This window comes from Eutrigla gurnardus (assembly GCF_963514095.1).
Source record: "Eutrigla gurnardus genome assembly, chromosome: 9".
Classification (NCBI taxonomy): Eukaryota; Metazoa; Chordata; class Actinopteri; order Perciformes; family Triglidae; genus Eutrigla; species Eutrigla gurnardus.
The window spans coordinates 9189598-9205223 of record NC_139923.1 but is presented as its reverse complement, the minus strand read 5'-3'; the positions used below and the strand labels follow the sequence as shown (position 1 = coordinate 9205223).

The 15626-nt window shown below is 42.9% G+C and overlaps 2 protein-coding genes across 3 annotated transcripts in view; one reads left to right on the top strand and one right to left on the bottom strand.

The window, feature by feature from the left end:
* cttnbp2 (cortactin binding protein 2) overlaps window positions 1–9497 on the top strand; it is a 79102-nt gene extending 69605 nt beyond the window's left edge. The window contains exons 12-23 of one of the 2 annotated variants that reach the window (XM_084018117.1): window positions 162–241; window positions 1127–1213; window positions 2296–2395; window positions 3293–3469; window positions 3670–3842; window positions 4172–4350; window positions 4752–4972; window positions 5093–5284; window positions 5585–5636; window positions 5717–5816; window positions 7041–7148; window positions 8352–9497. In XM_084018117.1, the coding sequence (XP_083874243.1) occupies window positions 162–241; window positions 1127–1213; window positions 2296–2395; window positions 3293–3469; window positions 3670–3842; window positions 4172–4350; window positions 4752–4972; window positions 5093–5284; window positions 5585–5636; window positions 5717–5816; window positions 7041–7148; window positions 8352–8729 (1847 nt within the window). In that variant the 3' untranslated portion in view covers window positions 8730–9497. Of the gene's footprint in view, window positions 1–161; window positions 242–1126; window positions 1214–2295; window positions 2396–3292; window positions 3470–3669; window positions 3843–4171; window positions 4359–4751; window positions 4973–5092; window positions 5285–5584; window positions 5637–5716; window positions 5817–7040; window positions 7149–8351 lie in introns of those variants that run through there. The other variant, XM_084018118.1, reaches the window with a different exon arrangement.
* Window positions 9498–12105: 2608 nt separating this feature from the next.
* Window positions 12106–15626, bottom strand: part of cftr (CF transmembrane conductance regulator) — a 49415-nt gene continuing 45894 nt past the window's right edge. Inside the window, exons 25-27 of the mRNA XM_084016795.1 lie at window positions 15294–15466; window positions 14348–14453; window positions 12106–13073 (exon numbers count right to left, since the gene is read on the bottom strand). Of these exons, the coding sequence (XP_083872921.1) occupies window positions 12858–13073; window positions 14348–14453; window positions 15294–15466 (495 nt within the window). The 3' untranslated portion in view covers window positions 12106–12857. The remainder of the gene's footprint in view (window positions 13074–14347; window positions 14454–15293; window positions 15467–15626) is intronic.

Sequence of the window (15626 nt, the reverse complement as noted above, 5' to 3'; positions counted from 1 at the left end):
CATCGAACCTGTGGCGTTTGATGTTCCAGGCAGTGCAACCACAAGGGCACCTTGAGGTTTTGCGTCTGTGTGATGTCACCGAGTCGTTCGCCAGACTCTGAACACGTAAACCGCCGCAGAGTCGCCGGATTCATCGCGTGAATGTTTTTGTTATTTGACAGGTTTGTCTGAGTCGAGTCTCGATGAGTCGGCGCTGGAATCCCTCGTCGCCCTGCCGCTGCTGCACAACTACGTCCGCCTGGTAGACACACACACACACACACACACACACACACACACACACACACACACACACACACACACACAAAGACACACACACACACACACACACACACACACACACACACACACACACAAAGACACACACACACACACAGACGGACGGTTAGAGATTAGATGAGTAAGACGTCAAAGACGAGGCAGGAAGCTGGAAGACTGCAGCAGGAGGATGTTAAAGAGACGGAGGGATGAAAAGGACGGGGGATTGAGAGGATTAAAGTGCCACGGCTGCAGCGCCCCCTGCTGGCTGTGCTGAGAAAGGAATGAAGATATCACATTAACACATTTACATATGACAGGAGCGAATGAGATGATGGAAGGATGAGAGAAACGACGGCACACAAAGACACAAAGCGCCTCGCGGCTGAGATTTCACCCAGCGCCGTCCGTTAATGTTGGAATCCCACTTCATGAGAGATTTATTTATATATATTTATATTCTTGACAGCCGATGCTTTAATCCGCGGTGACAAATGTGTTTCACAGATTAGATCGTTGCTGTGGTTGCAACGGAGCTATTATCGTACCATTAATCATCATATCTCACATTTAATCAAATGGAATGTAATGAGAACATTATTTTCTTTGTGAAGGTGGAACCAACCTTTTTCTATGTGTAATATTGAACTAATAGATTCATTATTAAATTAGAGATCATCAACACATCCAGAAACCAACTCATTATTCCCTTAATAAGACGGCTCTTGTATTCATTTAGTTCGTAGTGATGACATGTTTTGAGCCACCAGCATCGCCTGCATTATTCTCAATATTAACACTTTTTTGTCTGTCTGTCTGTTGATGACCTCGCTCACCCACCTGTCTCCCTCCCCGTCTCCCTGTCCAGGTGGAACAGTACGGGAACCTCATCTTTCACGGGCTCGAGGGCAGCTGTCAGGAGTACCTGGCCAGTCTGGTCGCCCGCTGCATCAAGGTGAGTCCGCCGTGACGTTAAGATTAACCTTGAACTAATGGGGCCGATGCTCCGGTAGAGACATAACAGATCAGATCAGAATACATTTGCGAGGAGATCATTTTTACCGCCATCCCTGCATAACCTTTATTTTATCTTGAATAGTAACCCAGCCATTTAGATATCATGTTATGCATGTTATTGAAAATGTGTTAATTACTTCATAAATGCTTTCAGGTGGAGTTAAGAGGTTCTTGTCTGTACACTTTTATATTAGGTTCAATGTTATTAGCGGCTTATAATTATCAGAACAATACGACCGTTCTGGCTCCCTCGTGTGGCTCAAATGTGTACTGCAGATTTAAATGTTAAAAATACAAGTCGTTGAAAGAAGATTTATGGGGGACCGGAATAAAACCTCCTGCGACCCACCTGAGGGTCCCCACCCGGTCCGCTGCACAGTCACAGTACCGCTATGATAATTCACCACAATGATGACTCATGCTGCAGGTCGGCCACGGGGCCGGTGGAGGCCATAAATCAATACTGAGCTGTAACGACCAGAGCACGTTTGCAAGTGTTTCCATGACATGCTGTTAGAATCAGTCTGAGGTTTTACATTTCTTAAGGCATCATGAAGCACAGACGTCTGATACGAGCAGAACATGTGATTCAACAAGGTTATGAGGTTAAATTTGTATTTACACTGACTACAGCTTGTTGGCTCGATACATATGTTTTCCATTTCTCTTGGTCTTTATGCCACCTGTTTTTCCAGTTTATTACCGTATACCTCTGCATTAGTCATACATTTAGTTTCATATAAGTGTCTTTTACCGATATACTACAAGATTAATTCAGAAATCGAGGAAAGATGGAGGGCAGCAGCTGCATATTGACTGCACTCAGCCTGGAAAAGCCCTCTCATTCAAATTCTCCTCTCGCTGTATTTCTCTCGGTGCATTGTAGTAGTAGATTTCCTTTGTTTCCATGACAACGTGCTCCCTTCTTACCTCTGTTTCTTGCCTGGTCTCCCCTCTCCCTCTCTCTCCCCCCCTCTCTCCCCCTCTCTCCCCCCGCCCCTCTGCCTCTGTCTCCACCAGTCCAAGCAGGAGATGGGGGGGCTTGGCTGTGACGTGGTGAGGGTGGAGGTGGAGGAGAGCCTGACCAAAGAGCAGCTGCTGGAGGCTTTCATCACCTGTGGTAGGGACACAGATGCAAACAGCACATATGTGCACGTGCACGTGCACAGCAGGGTTCACATGACAAAATAAAAAAGTTCCTTCTCGCTTCTACATTAAACCGTCGTCCCCTGAATCACTAACGCTAACTTTAACGGCACGAGCACCGATGACAGGACACAGTTCATCCGTGAGGCGCCATTGATTATATTCACTTTCACTATGTGTGTTTTATATGACACCAGATAATAATTACTTTTTTTCAACATACTATACTATGATAGATAATAGATGATGAAATGATTTAAATCTTATCTTAAAAGATATTCAGGTAACTTCAGGATTATCGTGTTTCTATTAAAACAAGGAATGCTTAGCTTTCCTGGACCTTAACCTCAGTCACACTTTGTGTATGAACATAATCATAATCAAATCAAATATTTGTCAAATATATGACTATATGTCATAAAAGACAAATTAGTTTAGGAAAGAAACAACTAGAGTATGGCAAATAGACTACAACATATTTTTCAAAATAAACAATAAAACAAGTTTCAGAGGAAATGAAACATTGATTCATAACCATGAATGCATTTGAGAAAATGTAAACAAAATTACCAGCACATATATAATATGCAAATCATAAGGATGAGTGGATGAGTTATAATGGTGGATAAAGAATGTTTGTGGGCTGAGAGTCAATAATGGATGGTGTGTTCAGTTGACAGCAGCACCCTCTGCAGGGCCAGGTAGTCTCTATAAAGTAGGGTTATTAATATAAAATCAAAGCTGACAATGCAGAATCATCAAGAGGTTTCTTGAGGTGACATCTTTAACACCAGAACAGTCAGAAAACGTCCTTGCATCTGATTTGTTGTTATCACTACAATTAACAATATAACATACACATTTGCCTCAGGTTTCCTGGTGCCGGCGGCAGGGTCAGGGGTCAGGTCGCCGGGCGATCACTCCCCTCACTGTGTGGTGGTTCTACTGGAGGGACTGGAGAAGGCTTCGTCCCTTACAGGCTTGCTGGGAGACCTCTGCCACAGTCTGGACAACAGGGGCGCTGCCTCACCGCTGGCTCTCAACACGGGTACACTCAGCATCGAACCATCGGATATTTAAATTCTAAAATGATACCCAGCAAACTTGTATGTAACAATAACTGTACAAGAATTGGGCGGATGTGTGAATGTCACCTTATAAACCAGATAACCATCAAATAATTGTTTGACGAACTGAATCCTGGAGAAGGAGCTGACTATCTGACCCTCCTATTTATTCGTCCCCCAGGTCCCCACTACTTCCGCGAAGGCAGTTTCCTGATAGCGACGCTCTCCAAGTCCCGCCTGCAGGGGTCCGAGCTCCGCCTGCAGCAGCATTTCCGCTGGGTGACGCTGCGCTGGGATCAGGAGCCGCTGCACGGCCTGCTGGGAAGACACCTCCGCAGGAAGCTGCTTCATAAGGTCTGTAGAGGTTTGGTTCCAGCTGGTAACCAGGCAGTGATATGCAGTATCACATCTGGAAAATTGTAGTTTTGTTTATTTTAATTCTGTGACAAATAAATTCAAAGGTTCAAATGATCAGATAATAGATGTTTGGTACATCCATTTATTGGCTGGAGTCTAAGCTTGTTATGACATTTTTAATTCCAGTTTAGTCAGCATGTAATTCTGCATCAGAGTTTTGCTTCTTTGAAACAAAACAAAGGATAATCACATGAAGAAATTCTCTGAATAGATCACAACAGTTGAAACAATGTAAACAGTTTGCTGGTGTGTTTCATCTGCTCCAGACGGGGACCGGAGTCTGGTCACCCGACGGCCTCATGGAGCGCTGTGTGTTGTGGGTGAGCCAGGTTTGGCAGCAGCTCAACGCCTGTCTGTCCCGTCTGGGGACCCATGAGGCTTTGCTGGGCCCGCAGCACTTCCTGTCCTGCCCTCTGGTCCCAGACAACACCCAGGCAGTTGTCAGGTGTGTAGGTGTGTTCATGATACATCATGTTGCAAGTTACCACATTAAAAAAAACTCATTATAAACATTCTTTCAGATATAGTTCAGAAAGAAGTATTAGTAGACAGGCTAGGGAACACAACATTTATTACTTTTGTAATGACATCCTATGGCATTTCCTTTATTGTCTTCTTACATTTTAATGGCATACTGGAGTTTTTTCTTTGATGCTTTAGACATTTATCAAAATACTACAACTTTTTGGATTAACTTTACGATTAATTTTTATTTACTTTTCCTACATGCTAAACTATGACTTTTCTTGACATACTATACTGTGACATTTTATGGTATGGTTTAATGACATATTCAACTCTGTATACGCTGACACTGTGCGTGTGTGTGCGTGTGCGTGTGTTCAGGTGGTTGGCTCGGCTGTGGAACGCCGTGGTCGTCCCCCGGGTGGAAGAAGCCATCATCTCGCGGGTAACGGCCAAGCGCATCTCCTCTTCATCGCCGATGTTGCACCGGTCGTCTCCTAGCAACTGTGGGCTGAGTGCCGGGCAGCAGGCTGTGGTGAAAGCCGCCCTCAGCATCCTGGTGAACAAGGCCGTGCTGCAGGGCTGCCCTCTGCCTCGCCACGGTGCGTCGTTGTTGTCGTCGTTGTTGTTGTCGTCGTGGCCTCACAGATGATGAAGAGGCTTCATGTACGTCTTCCACTGTTGGAACATCATGACATAAAACCATACTTTCTTTCCTGCAGAGATCAACAGGTACCTGCTGGAGTTTCAGGGCGGGACCTTCCCCCTGTCAGCCATCGGCTCCTATAAAGGAAGTGGCAGTGGAGGCGGCAGGAAAGGACGCGACAGCTGCAAGCTCCGGCGGTCCAACACCAGCCCTCGGAAGAAGGGAAGCCCGGCGTTGAGCTGGAGCTCTGGAGGTTCCTTCAGAGAGGGTGAGAGGGAGGGCCGTGATGCTCCACAGACCAAAACTAGAAGTAAAGAGGAAGTTTACCTCCAATCTCTAAGTGTTAGAAGCATCACTTTAATACATGATGAATAACAAACAACCCACCAGGTAAAGGAACATATACCCACAAACCTCAGCGTGGGTCACTTTTTAAACTCTGCCTCCACCTCGATACAATGAACGTGAGCAGACATCTAATAAAGGATTTGCTGGGTCTGATTCCAGCAGTGTTAGAATATATAACACATAAACTGACCCATGAATTCATGATTTCTTGTGGTTGCAGGTTCGCTCTCCAGCACCGACGTCAGCCTCATCGCCAACGGCAACGTCCAGAGGTTTGTATCGTGATGACGGTCGGCGTGTTGTGATGTCACACATCGGCGTATTAAGTGACGAGCGCTTGTTGTGTTTGCAGGGAGCCGGCAGGTCTGTCCGTGTTCTCTGACGACGAGACGGATCTGATCAGAGAGCTGCAGACCATGTGCTCCAGCAAGTCGGAGCCCGACATCAGCAAGGTGCCGCCAGCCGCTCGGAGCTTCATGATCCTTCATTAAAGTTTCCATTTATTTAGAACCGGACGACACAAATGTCCATAAACACAGCGTTAACTGATGCAGCTGCACGTCTCATTGTTTTATTGGAATGTAGCAACTTTCAATTAATTTAATTAACTTTCTTTAAAAAAAGCAAAAAATCTTAAATTATACAGTAGATGTTCTAATATTTTTCAATCAGTACCTTTAAATCCAGGTGTATCTACTGTGAGATTAGCTACAGATTGAGCATCAGAGCAGAAATATGACGCTATGATGTAATAAAGCCGTGTAGATTCATCTCTTTAAAGGTGCTAAATTCCAAATTCATAGCATATCTCATGAGTGACGGCCTGCGCGGCTCAACAGAGACTCACGTGCCCTAGTGGCCGGCCCGGCCGTGTAAACAAAGCACAGAGAAGCTGGATTACAACACATTCTCTGCTCAGGGAGATGTTACACTTCTCTACCTTTACTTTAAAGATGGACCTTAGAAATCACTCAGCTCTTAATTACGCTGCCGTTTCTCAACGCTGTGCGGTTAGGTCACATGATTTGACTCATTCCCGGCTCTTTAATTCATCGCTGTCATCCTTCCAAAAGTAGAGACCATGTGTGTGTCTGGGGCACGGAGACGACCTTCACCTTTAGATCCTGTTTGAGACGAGAGATTTAAAAAACATTGAAACAGATCTTATCATTTAGTATTTCATCAGTCTGACAGCTAATGGTTGTTTGAGATATTTCACTACTCCACATCACAGCTTTATTGACTAAGTTTGATCCTACTTTGAAATGTGGCCAAACATTTCCTTCCTGCTGAAGATCCAAGTCGGATGGAAACGTATCAAACCTTCCCGTTTTCTTAAGATGCTGTTCTGATAGTGAAGTTTGTGTAATCGGGTTGAATCTTCTTCAGTTTAGAGAGATTTCCACCCATGGTCTGTTGGAAATGTTTTTGCATTATTAAGAAATAACAATATAATCCCTCAACCACTTTGTTTCTGAATGACTGGTGTCAGACCTTTAAAAAGTAATCCTCTAATTGTAGATCTCAACCTGCATGACGCAGCGTCACAAACCTCTCAGCCGGCTATTTACCTTCAATAATGACGTTCTCCTGCTAACAGAACGTTGAGGCTCAGCTTAAAGCTGCGTGTCGGTTCTACCTGCTGCATAACGTTCGCTCTCCTTCCTCTCCCAAAGATCTTTCAGGCCAAAGATGACTTGATCCTGTTCTCCAGCTCCCCCAGCGAAGCGACGCCGGCCCACAAGGCCGAGCAGGAAACCACCGTCCAGCCGCAACCGCAGACGGTGAGAGGAGGAGGAGGAGGAGGGATAAATGACCGACTGCTCGGTGTGGAAATAAGTAATAGTTACTGTATGGAGACGACACATCGTATCAGTTATCATTATCGCTCCATTAAGAGACTGACTGAGAAACAAGCGGGCATCTTCCATTTAAAATAAATGTGCCTGATTATTTTGTACAACTTTTAGTTATTATTATTATTAGTTATAGGACTGTACTGTTGAATAATATTTCATTACTGCAGGTTTAACTGCAGCCACTATACATTAGCATGTTGTACCTCCTTGTTTTGCCCTTACAGCTAATTGATGGTTAAATACATTATTTAAACATAGGAATTATTTGCATCACAATTCTTTTGCATTTATGCAATTTAAAGTCATGTAATTAAATATTTCAATAAAGTTATAGCATCATTTTTTAAATAATGTCATAGATGAGTCACGGTATAGTCGGTCATAAACATGTTCATTAAAATTCATCCTATAATGCATCATAAAATGTCATGAGAAAAAAATAGCACAGCTTATGTAGAGTATGTCATAAAGCATTTTAAGGGACAGTGCAGTTGTCAAAACATGGCATATTATTGCATAAAACATTGCATCCTGTCATCATGTATAATATAGCCATAAAAATGTCTCACCTGGGCAACGTGGCCAATCTCTGCAGGAAACATCGACAACAAGTTACAATAATGAAAACAAACGTCAGATAACCAGGCTTTGTAATCTCACAGTAATGTGAGAGTGTAGTTTAAGAGATGCTCAGAACCTAAACCAGTTCTGCAACCATGAGTGCAGATATGAAGGGACCAGGTCCAGTCGGGACTGGATTTAAATGACAAGACGTGTGGTAGCTTAGTCAGTCCCAAAGACTGGGTCGGGACCCACAGGTGGGACGCAGGAGATTTTATTAGGCTTGCAATACATTTGCAGAATTTCTTCCAGACTAACGTGTCTGGATACACATTAAAACAAAGTTGTGATTCCTATTCAAGATAATGTAAAAGTTATGTGGAAATGTCACTCAAAATGGTCCAGAACATTAATTTACACAAAAATAAATTCTCCCAATTCATAGATACCACGTGCTGTGGGTCGCGATGGTTTGGCATTTTTACAAAGTGGGTCCCCAGAGAAACATTTTGGGAAACACACACCAACAATGTTTCAACTCACCGACGTCTCCTTGTCTTTGTGCAGACGGTTGTCAGTCAGTGCGGCCGCAGCTCGAACCAAACCGCCGTCCAGACGAGTGACCGGCGCTCCAGCTCTCGCGCCAAATCGCAGCTCCCAGTCCCGAGCAGCAGGGGGCAGCAGACCCGAGCCTCCACCGCTGGATCCAGCGGCAGCAGCAGCAGCAGCAGCAGCAGCAGCCAAACCCAGACGCCCCCCAGCCGCAGCAGATCTACCACCAACACCCCCAACAGCAGCAGCAGCAGCAGAACAAAGCAGGCTACTCCCACCAGCAGCAGCAGCAGCAGCAACAACTACCACAACAACATCAACGAAAACAGCCAATCACACGAGGACATCTGGATCCTCCACAGAGACATGCATGAAAACAACAACAGCAAGTAGACCCCCCCCCCCCCCCATCCTCCTGAATCCGCTGTGAAAATCTCCCTCCATGATGTAAAGACTAGGCAACCTGACGACCTTTGACTTTTAGTATTTGTACTTATTATCCGTACTTGTTACACTGTACTACAGTTGTGTACTTGGGGACCATAGTTTTATTATATCACAGTATTTGAAGTATTTGTTTGGTTTGGGAAGTAAAACAAAAGAAGGTAAAGCAGCAGGTTACGTTACTGTTGCCTTATTCCAGAGTCGACCTGCATATTATGCTAAAGTGTTCAGTAGACCAGTAGATGAGATACAGCGTTTTATTTATAGAATATTTTATATATACCTTTATATATGTGTGTGTATAATATATATATATACACATATATAAAGGTATTTGACTGGTGTAAACTGCCTCAGAACAGTACTGAAGCAGTACTTCCGTGTACTTAAAGTGAACTACTGTACTTGTCCTACTGCTATTAGGCCGTTGAAGAGTAACCGAAGGTACTTACAGGTGTTATCCTTTTAGTAAAAGTGTTTTTGGATCAAAAAGGAAAAAAAGGAAGAAAAAAGCAGGTTTTTCTTTTATTTCATTGTTGATTTTGCTATTGAGATATTCAAGTGTTTTATCTTTAAATAGTTGCAAGGTTGGTTCAAATACTGTTGAAATTTAATCAGGGTTTTACCAAATATATTTGTAAATAAGAATCAGTACGTCTAAATGCTCTATAGATCGGTGTATGTGGTATGACGCTTGTACAGTGACGAAAACTTAAAGCAAAACTGCTGGAAAAAAAACAAAAAACTTGTACATAGTGTTTGTAAGACGCGTTTGGTTCTTAACCCTTCACTTGTTTCAGAGTGAAGTTGCCGTGGCAATAAGTAATAGAACTGTATAAACACAGGATGTCCTATCAACTGTAAGCCATAATAAATATTTTAATTGCCCATCGTTCGAGTCATGTTTCCCCTCAGATGAACCCTCCTGTGTAATTCATACTTCTTTTATTTCTGCTTTCCTTCACCACTGTGTTCTCCATCTGTTTTTACTTTTATGTTTGAGCGGACATTGTTTATATTATAAATAAGTATATCTATATATATGTACAGGAGAGATTTTAGTCAACCTATCATTTGATCTGTACGATAGCTGTTTGAAGTTTAAGAAATTGTCTTTCAAGCACAAACATTAAAATGGCACTGTTAAAAAACCCATCGGTTTTTCTGATTTTTATTCTCTCTTTCTTTTTCTTTTTTTTTGTTGCATTTTTAGTAAAAAACAGGCTTTTAAAGCTTCAATCCAAAACACCAAGTGGATAACGTCAGCTATTTCTTCCACACGTTACCAAGCAACCAACACTAAATCCATGCAGTGTAGCTAACTTGGCTTGTCTGCTCGCTAACTTTATTGCAAGCAAAATACCCAGTAGAAACGCAAATTGGCTAGCTTGAGCAATTACTTCACTAGCTAACGTGCCAATTCAACGCTCTTTGACTTTGTATTGCTGATGATGATGATTTACTACCAACAAGGTAAAGAACCCAGAACTAACTTTAAATAAGCTGCCCAACCAAAACATGAAAGTTTACATATATAAGAAATAAAAGCATCTGCTGAAAGTATAGCTATATTTCTGTCTGTTAAGGCATTTTGACAGAATGCAACTTGGATAAATCAGGAACCAACGCAGTTCTATGTTTGCTAGTGCCTTAGCTAACTAACACATAGCCCGTTAGCTGTTAGCAGCTAAATTGTCCCATCATCATTTTAATGGATGTATATTATATGGTGTAGTCATTTTGGTCATCAGACACGTGCTGTAATCCCATGTTTTTAGCTAGCTACGGGCATTTTCTCAGCGTTTCAGGTGTTGGTTGCATATTGTTTGCAGGTTTTCAGTCTGGCACATCGTGCTCCTTTTTTATAACTTATGACAAACCGGCAAAAAGTGAAAGCCTTTAGGGACACAGTTTCTAATCTTCATTACATCAGAACCGGCTTCCTAATCACCAAGTAAGACTGTTGATTTAAGCAACAAACACCTCACAAACGAGACCCAACAAATACAAGAGAATTGTCCACCAACGTAACGGACGCTCACCTGATTTTATCCACAAACATTCACAAATTCTGTAGTTTTACTGGAAATATAGTTTATTGAACAAATACGTTTGTTTTTTGGACATCTCGTCCCTTTCCTATGAGTAAGAAACAGCTTCGTTCTTAATTAAAAAAAAAAATATATAGGAAATCCAACATCACAGTTCACATATGAAGGTACCTTAATTTTCTGCATTACTGCTTTACAAAACTATTATACAGAATGAAAGGAGCAACACGCTCTTCCCTCAACCAAACACAATGAAGAGATGTTAGACTGGTTTCCAGTTTCCGAGGGAAGTCCAGATATAACTCAGAAAATGATTTAAAGAAATGCTTCATGTTTGTACAGCAGCAACTCTGAAAAATATATAGTTTATTTCAAATGGAAAGAGTTTTTTTAACGAATTACTATATTCTCTCTATAATTAATCAAGTAAGTGTAAGATTAAAGTTAAGCGTAATTTGTTTACAAAATTCTACATTTACACTTCAGTTCAGTTATTGGAGGAATGAAAAAGAAAACAAAAAAACAAAACTGCTCAACATTGATTGATTTGCCCGTTTCCTTGTGGTGGACACTGAGTACCTCAAAGTATCTCTAAAGTGCATACAGATATAGAAAAATAAGTCACCGTCCGTTAGTAGTGTCAGCCAGCGTTGACTGTTTGTGGACGGCAGGGAAGTTACTGCAGAGTGAGACCAAATGAACAAATTGCTGAATAAGGATTTTTTAAGGCGACCAAAATGTTTCATGAACTGAAAACACGCTGTGGAAAAGCTGGAAACACAGACCTTGTTGTTGTTGTTGCTAATTTCGGGGCTAACCCCTTCACTCTAATTATCAGCTGGCAGACAACAAGACAGGAACTTAACTTGTGTTATGTTGTAGCATGTATTCACCAACAATTAAACTGCACCCACAATGCACTGCTACATTCACGGCTGTTTTTTCGTAGAAAGTGAAAGTCCCTTAATTCAAAGCAATGAAAAGGTTTTTTAAAAACCTGACAACTAAGGGACTGTTCGTTATTTATTTTAAGACCTCTGATTACTTTATGCATATCCCCCCCCCCCGGACAATTTATCAACTCAAAATGTCACATCACAAATATTGAGTGACGAATGGTCAGTTGTTAATATTTCACATCAAGAACATGTGTTGAACATCTGCTCCAGATAATAGATCATAAGAGCACTAATAGATTTGACTGATTAAATCAATGTGATAACTGTGCTGATAGCTCCCCCCCCTTCCCCCCCAAAAAAGGCCAAAAATATACCTTTAAAAGATGAATGTGTTGCTGAGATGTATTTTTATACTATATTTGAAATTTTGCTGTTTTCCTGACAAAAGCCCCCCCAGACTTAAAATTGTTGGTTGACCCAACCATCAACAAAGAATATTAAGGCATAACACCCCCTATTTTCCTCCGGTGGTCCATTCCATAAATACTGAACTGTCCCTAACCCACCGATGTGCAGGTGGATTTTTATAAGAGGTTAAAACAATTATGCAAAAGAGAAAAAAGAAACCAAAATGCAATTGATGCTTTTTCAAAGCAAAACATTTTTTGGCATCAGGAGAAACTCCTTGAGGATTTTGCAAAACATCCTAAACCACCTATTACACGATAAACCATCGATAAATTAACTCCATACGTCACCTTCATTATGCAACAGTCAACAGCTGAGCTCGTGTCTCTGCAACATGCTGATTTGTATGTGTACAATACACTGTATGTGCATGAGGGTTAAATCAACATATTGATCAAAAGCTGTTGTTTTGTTAGAAAAAAACTAAATGATTATCCTTTTTTGTGCATTTTTTTATTTTAAGTTAATAATGATTCAGTGTGAATTGAGTTCTCTTAGTGTGACACGGTTTTGTGCCCCATAGGGATTGAGATGTTGTTTCAAAGGTAATTTAGGGGAATAATGGCAGAAAAAGAATCACCCTAAATCAACAGAATCAAACCCTTGTTTTGTCCGACAGCGTTCAGTGTGTGTGTTGGTGTGTTTGTGCGCCTGGCCGCTTAGAGGCGAGTGTCGTGGACTTCGTCCTCAGCTTCCTCTGGCAGGGACGAGATCTTGGCGGTCTGCGGCGGCGCCCTCTTGCTGGAGTTGAGACGGTGCAGCGGCGGGAAGAGGTGGAGCCTGTCGGCGGCGCTCATGGCCTGTTTCAGGTGACTTGTCTCGTTCAGCAGCTTCTGGATGGAGTCGTAGCTCTTCGTGGTGCTGCCCTCGATCATCTGCACGGACGGGACGGAGATTTCAAAATAAATAAAATAAAATGAATAAAAAATAAAATGTGTACAATACTAGACAGTCAGACTTTTGTTGATATCTCTTTTGTTCTCTGGTTTAATTGCGTCTACACTCTATTTATTATTTATGTGTATGTGTAACGTATCATTCATTGCTCCATTGAGCATAAGGTTCCTGGGAGCATTGCTCGTCAAATGGCATTTACTGTATATGGTTGTTCTATAACCAACGCATCTGAACCAAAACTGCGATAACAGTCATTTCCCATTTTTGTAGTAATCTACATGTATATCTCCTTCACATTATATTCTCAATCTCCTCGACCTATCTGCTGCATTCGACACAGTCAACCACCAAATCCTCCTCTCCACCCTGGCTGAACTTGGCATCACTGACTCTGCTCTAACCTGCTTCACATCATACCTGACAAATCGCACCTTTCAGGTCACATGGAATGGCTCTATGTCCCTCAAGGCTCAGTATTAGGACCGCTTCTGTTCTCACTATACACCAGATCACTAGGTTCTGTTATCACATTGCATGGATTCTCCTACCATTGCTACGAAGATGACACCCAGCTGTTCCTCTCTTTTCCCCCGTCCTCTGACACTCACATTGCAACTCGCATCTCAGAATGTCTGGCTGACATCTCTGTCTGGACAACTGCACATCATCTCAAGCTTAACCTAAATAAAACCGAACTCCTCTTCATCCCAGGGAAAGACTGCCCTCGCATGTACCTGTCGGTCACTGTCGAGGGCATCACAGTATTGCCTTCGTCAACTGCGAGGAACCTGGGTGTAATCCTCGATGACCAACTATCCTGCACCCCCAACATCACTGCTGTGGCCCGATCCTGCAGATTTGCCCTCTACAACATCCGCAGGATTCGGACCTTCCTCACAAAGGATGCAACACAACTCCTGGTCCAAGCACTGGTCATCTCCCGCCTTGACTACTGCAACTCTCTCCTGGCCGGACTCCCGGCCTCTGCGATTAAACCATTGCAGCGTATCCAGAACGCTGCAGCACGCCTTATCTTCAATCTACCCAAATTCTCCCGTGTGACCCCCCTCCTCCGTGACCTCCACTGGCTCCCTGTTGCAGCACGCATCCAATTCAAGACGATGACACTGGCCTTCAGGGCCATCAATGGAACGGCACCCATCTACCTTCAAACACTGGTCAAACCACACGCCCCGAAGCGAGCACTTCAATCCTGAGAAAACTGAGACTTAAATCTGAACCGGAAACCCACCAGGAACGACTGACACTCCAGCAGCGGCTCCACTCTGTGTTCTGATAGGATGACGGTGCAGCCGGAAAACACATGCTTCAGCGTCTTCCTCAGGACCTGTAACGTGCTGCTCACACACACACACACACACACACACACACACACACACACACACACACACACACACACACACACAGATAATCATCATCATCATCATCAAAGTCCCCCCTCTACTGCTTACACACACGAGCACACAGCGTTGGCCTGAGGTTAAACTAGATTGCTCATTATAGGCTTCATTTACCATTATGAACCACACACACACACACACACACACACACACACACACACACACACACACACACACACACACACACAGTAGAATTACAGTAAGCTCTAGATTGTCACCATATGCACATGTTGGATTTGGGTGACATCCGCTGCCACAAGCACACACACACACACACACACACACACACACACACACACACACACACACACACACACACACACACACACACACACACACACACACACACGTGTACATCCCTTTGATGTCGCAGCTAGTAGATGTGGAGCTCTATTGAACGTTACAATACAAGGAACAGTATTTAAATGAATTATAATGAATATTTAGTATTAATGATCTGAATCTGGGGCGCTGGATAGCTCAGACGGTAGAGCTGTCCTACAGCCTGTCCCATCTGAATAAAGGCAAAAAGGCCAAAAAAATGAATAAAAAACTAAATTATCTGCAAAAGAACTAATGTTTATTAGTAAATACATTTACCTCTGAAACTACCTCAGAAGTATAAAGTATGAATGAAACTGTACTTAAATGCACTTTTTTCCTAAACTCTCGGTTTCAAATTTCCCAAAACACACACACACACACACACACACACACACACACACACACACACACACACACACACACACAGAGAGAGAGAGAGAGTTAAGTACTGACATGGGGTCGAGGTAGGCGGAGGGCTCGTCCAGCAGCAGGATGCGGGCCTTGCTGAGTATGGAGCGGGCGAGACACAGCAGCTGTTTGTGCCCGTTGCTCAACACGTTGCCTCCGTCCTCCAGCTGGAAGTCCAGCTTGTCGGGAAACTGCTCGATCACAGACTTTAAACCCACCTGAAGACACACGGGACAGATTACACTTTCATTCCACTGAAGTTTTTTCAGCTCTTCGTCAGGTTCACACCCAAAGCAACATCTTTGAAAGAGGATGTGCATTAAATCCAAACCATTATGTTGTTTCTGACGTGGATTCTGCAGGAAATCTTTTGCACCA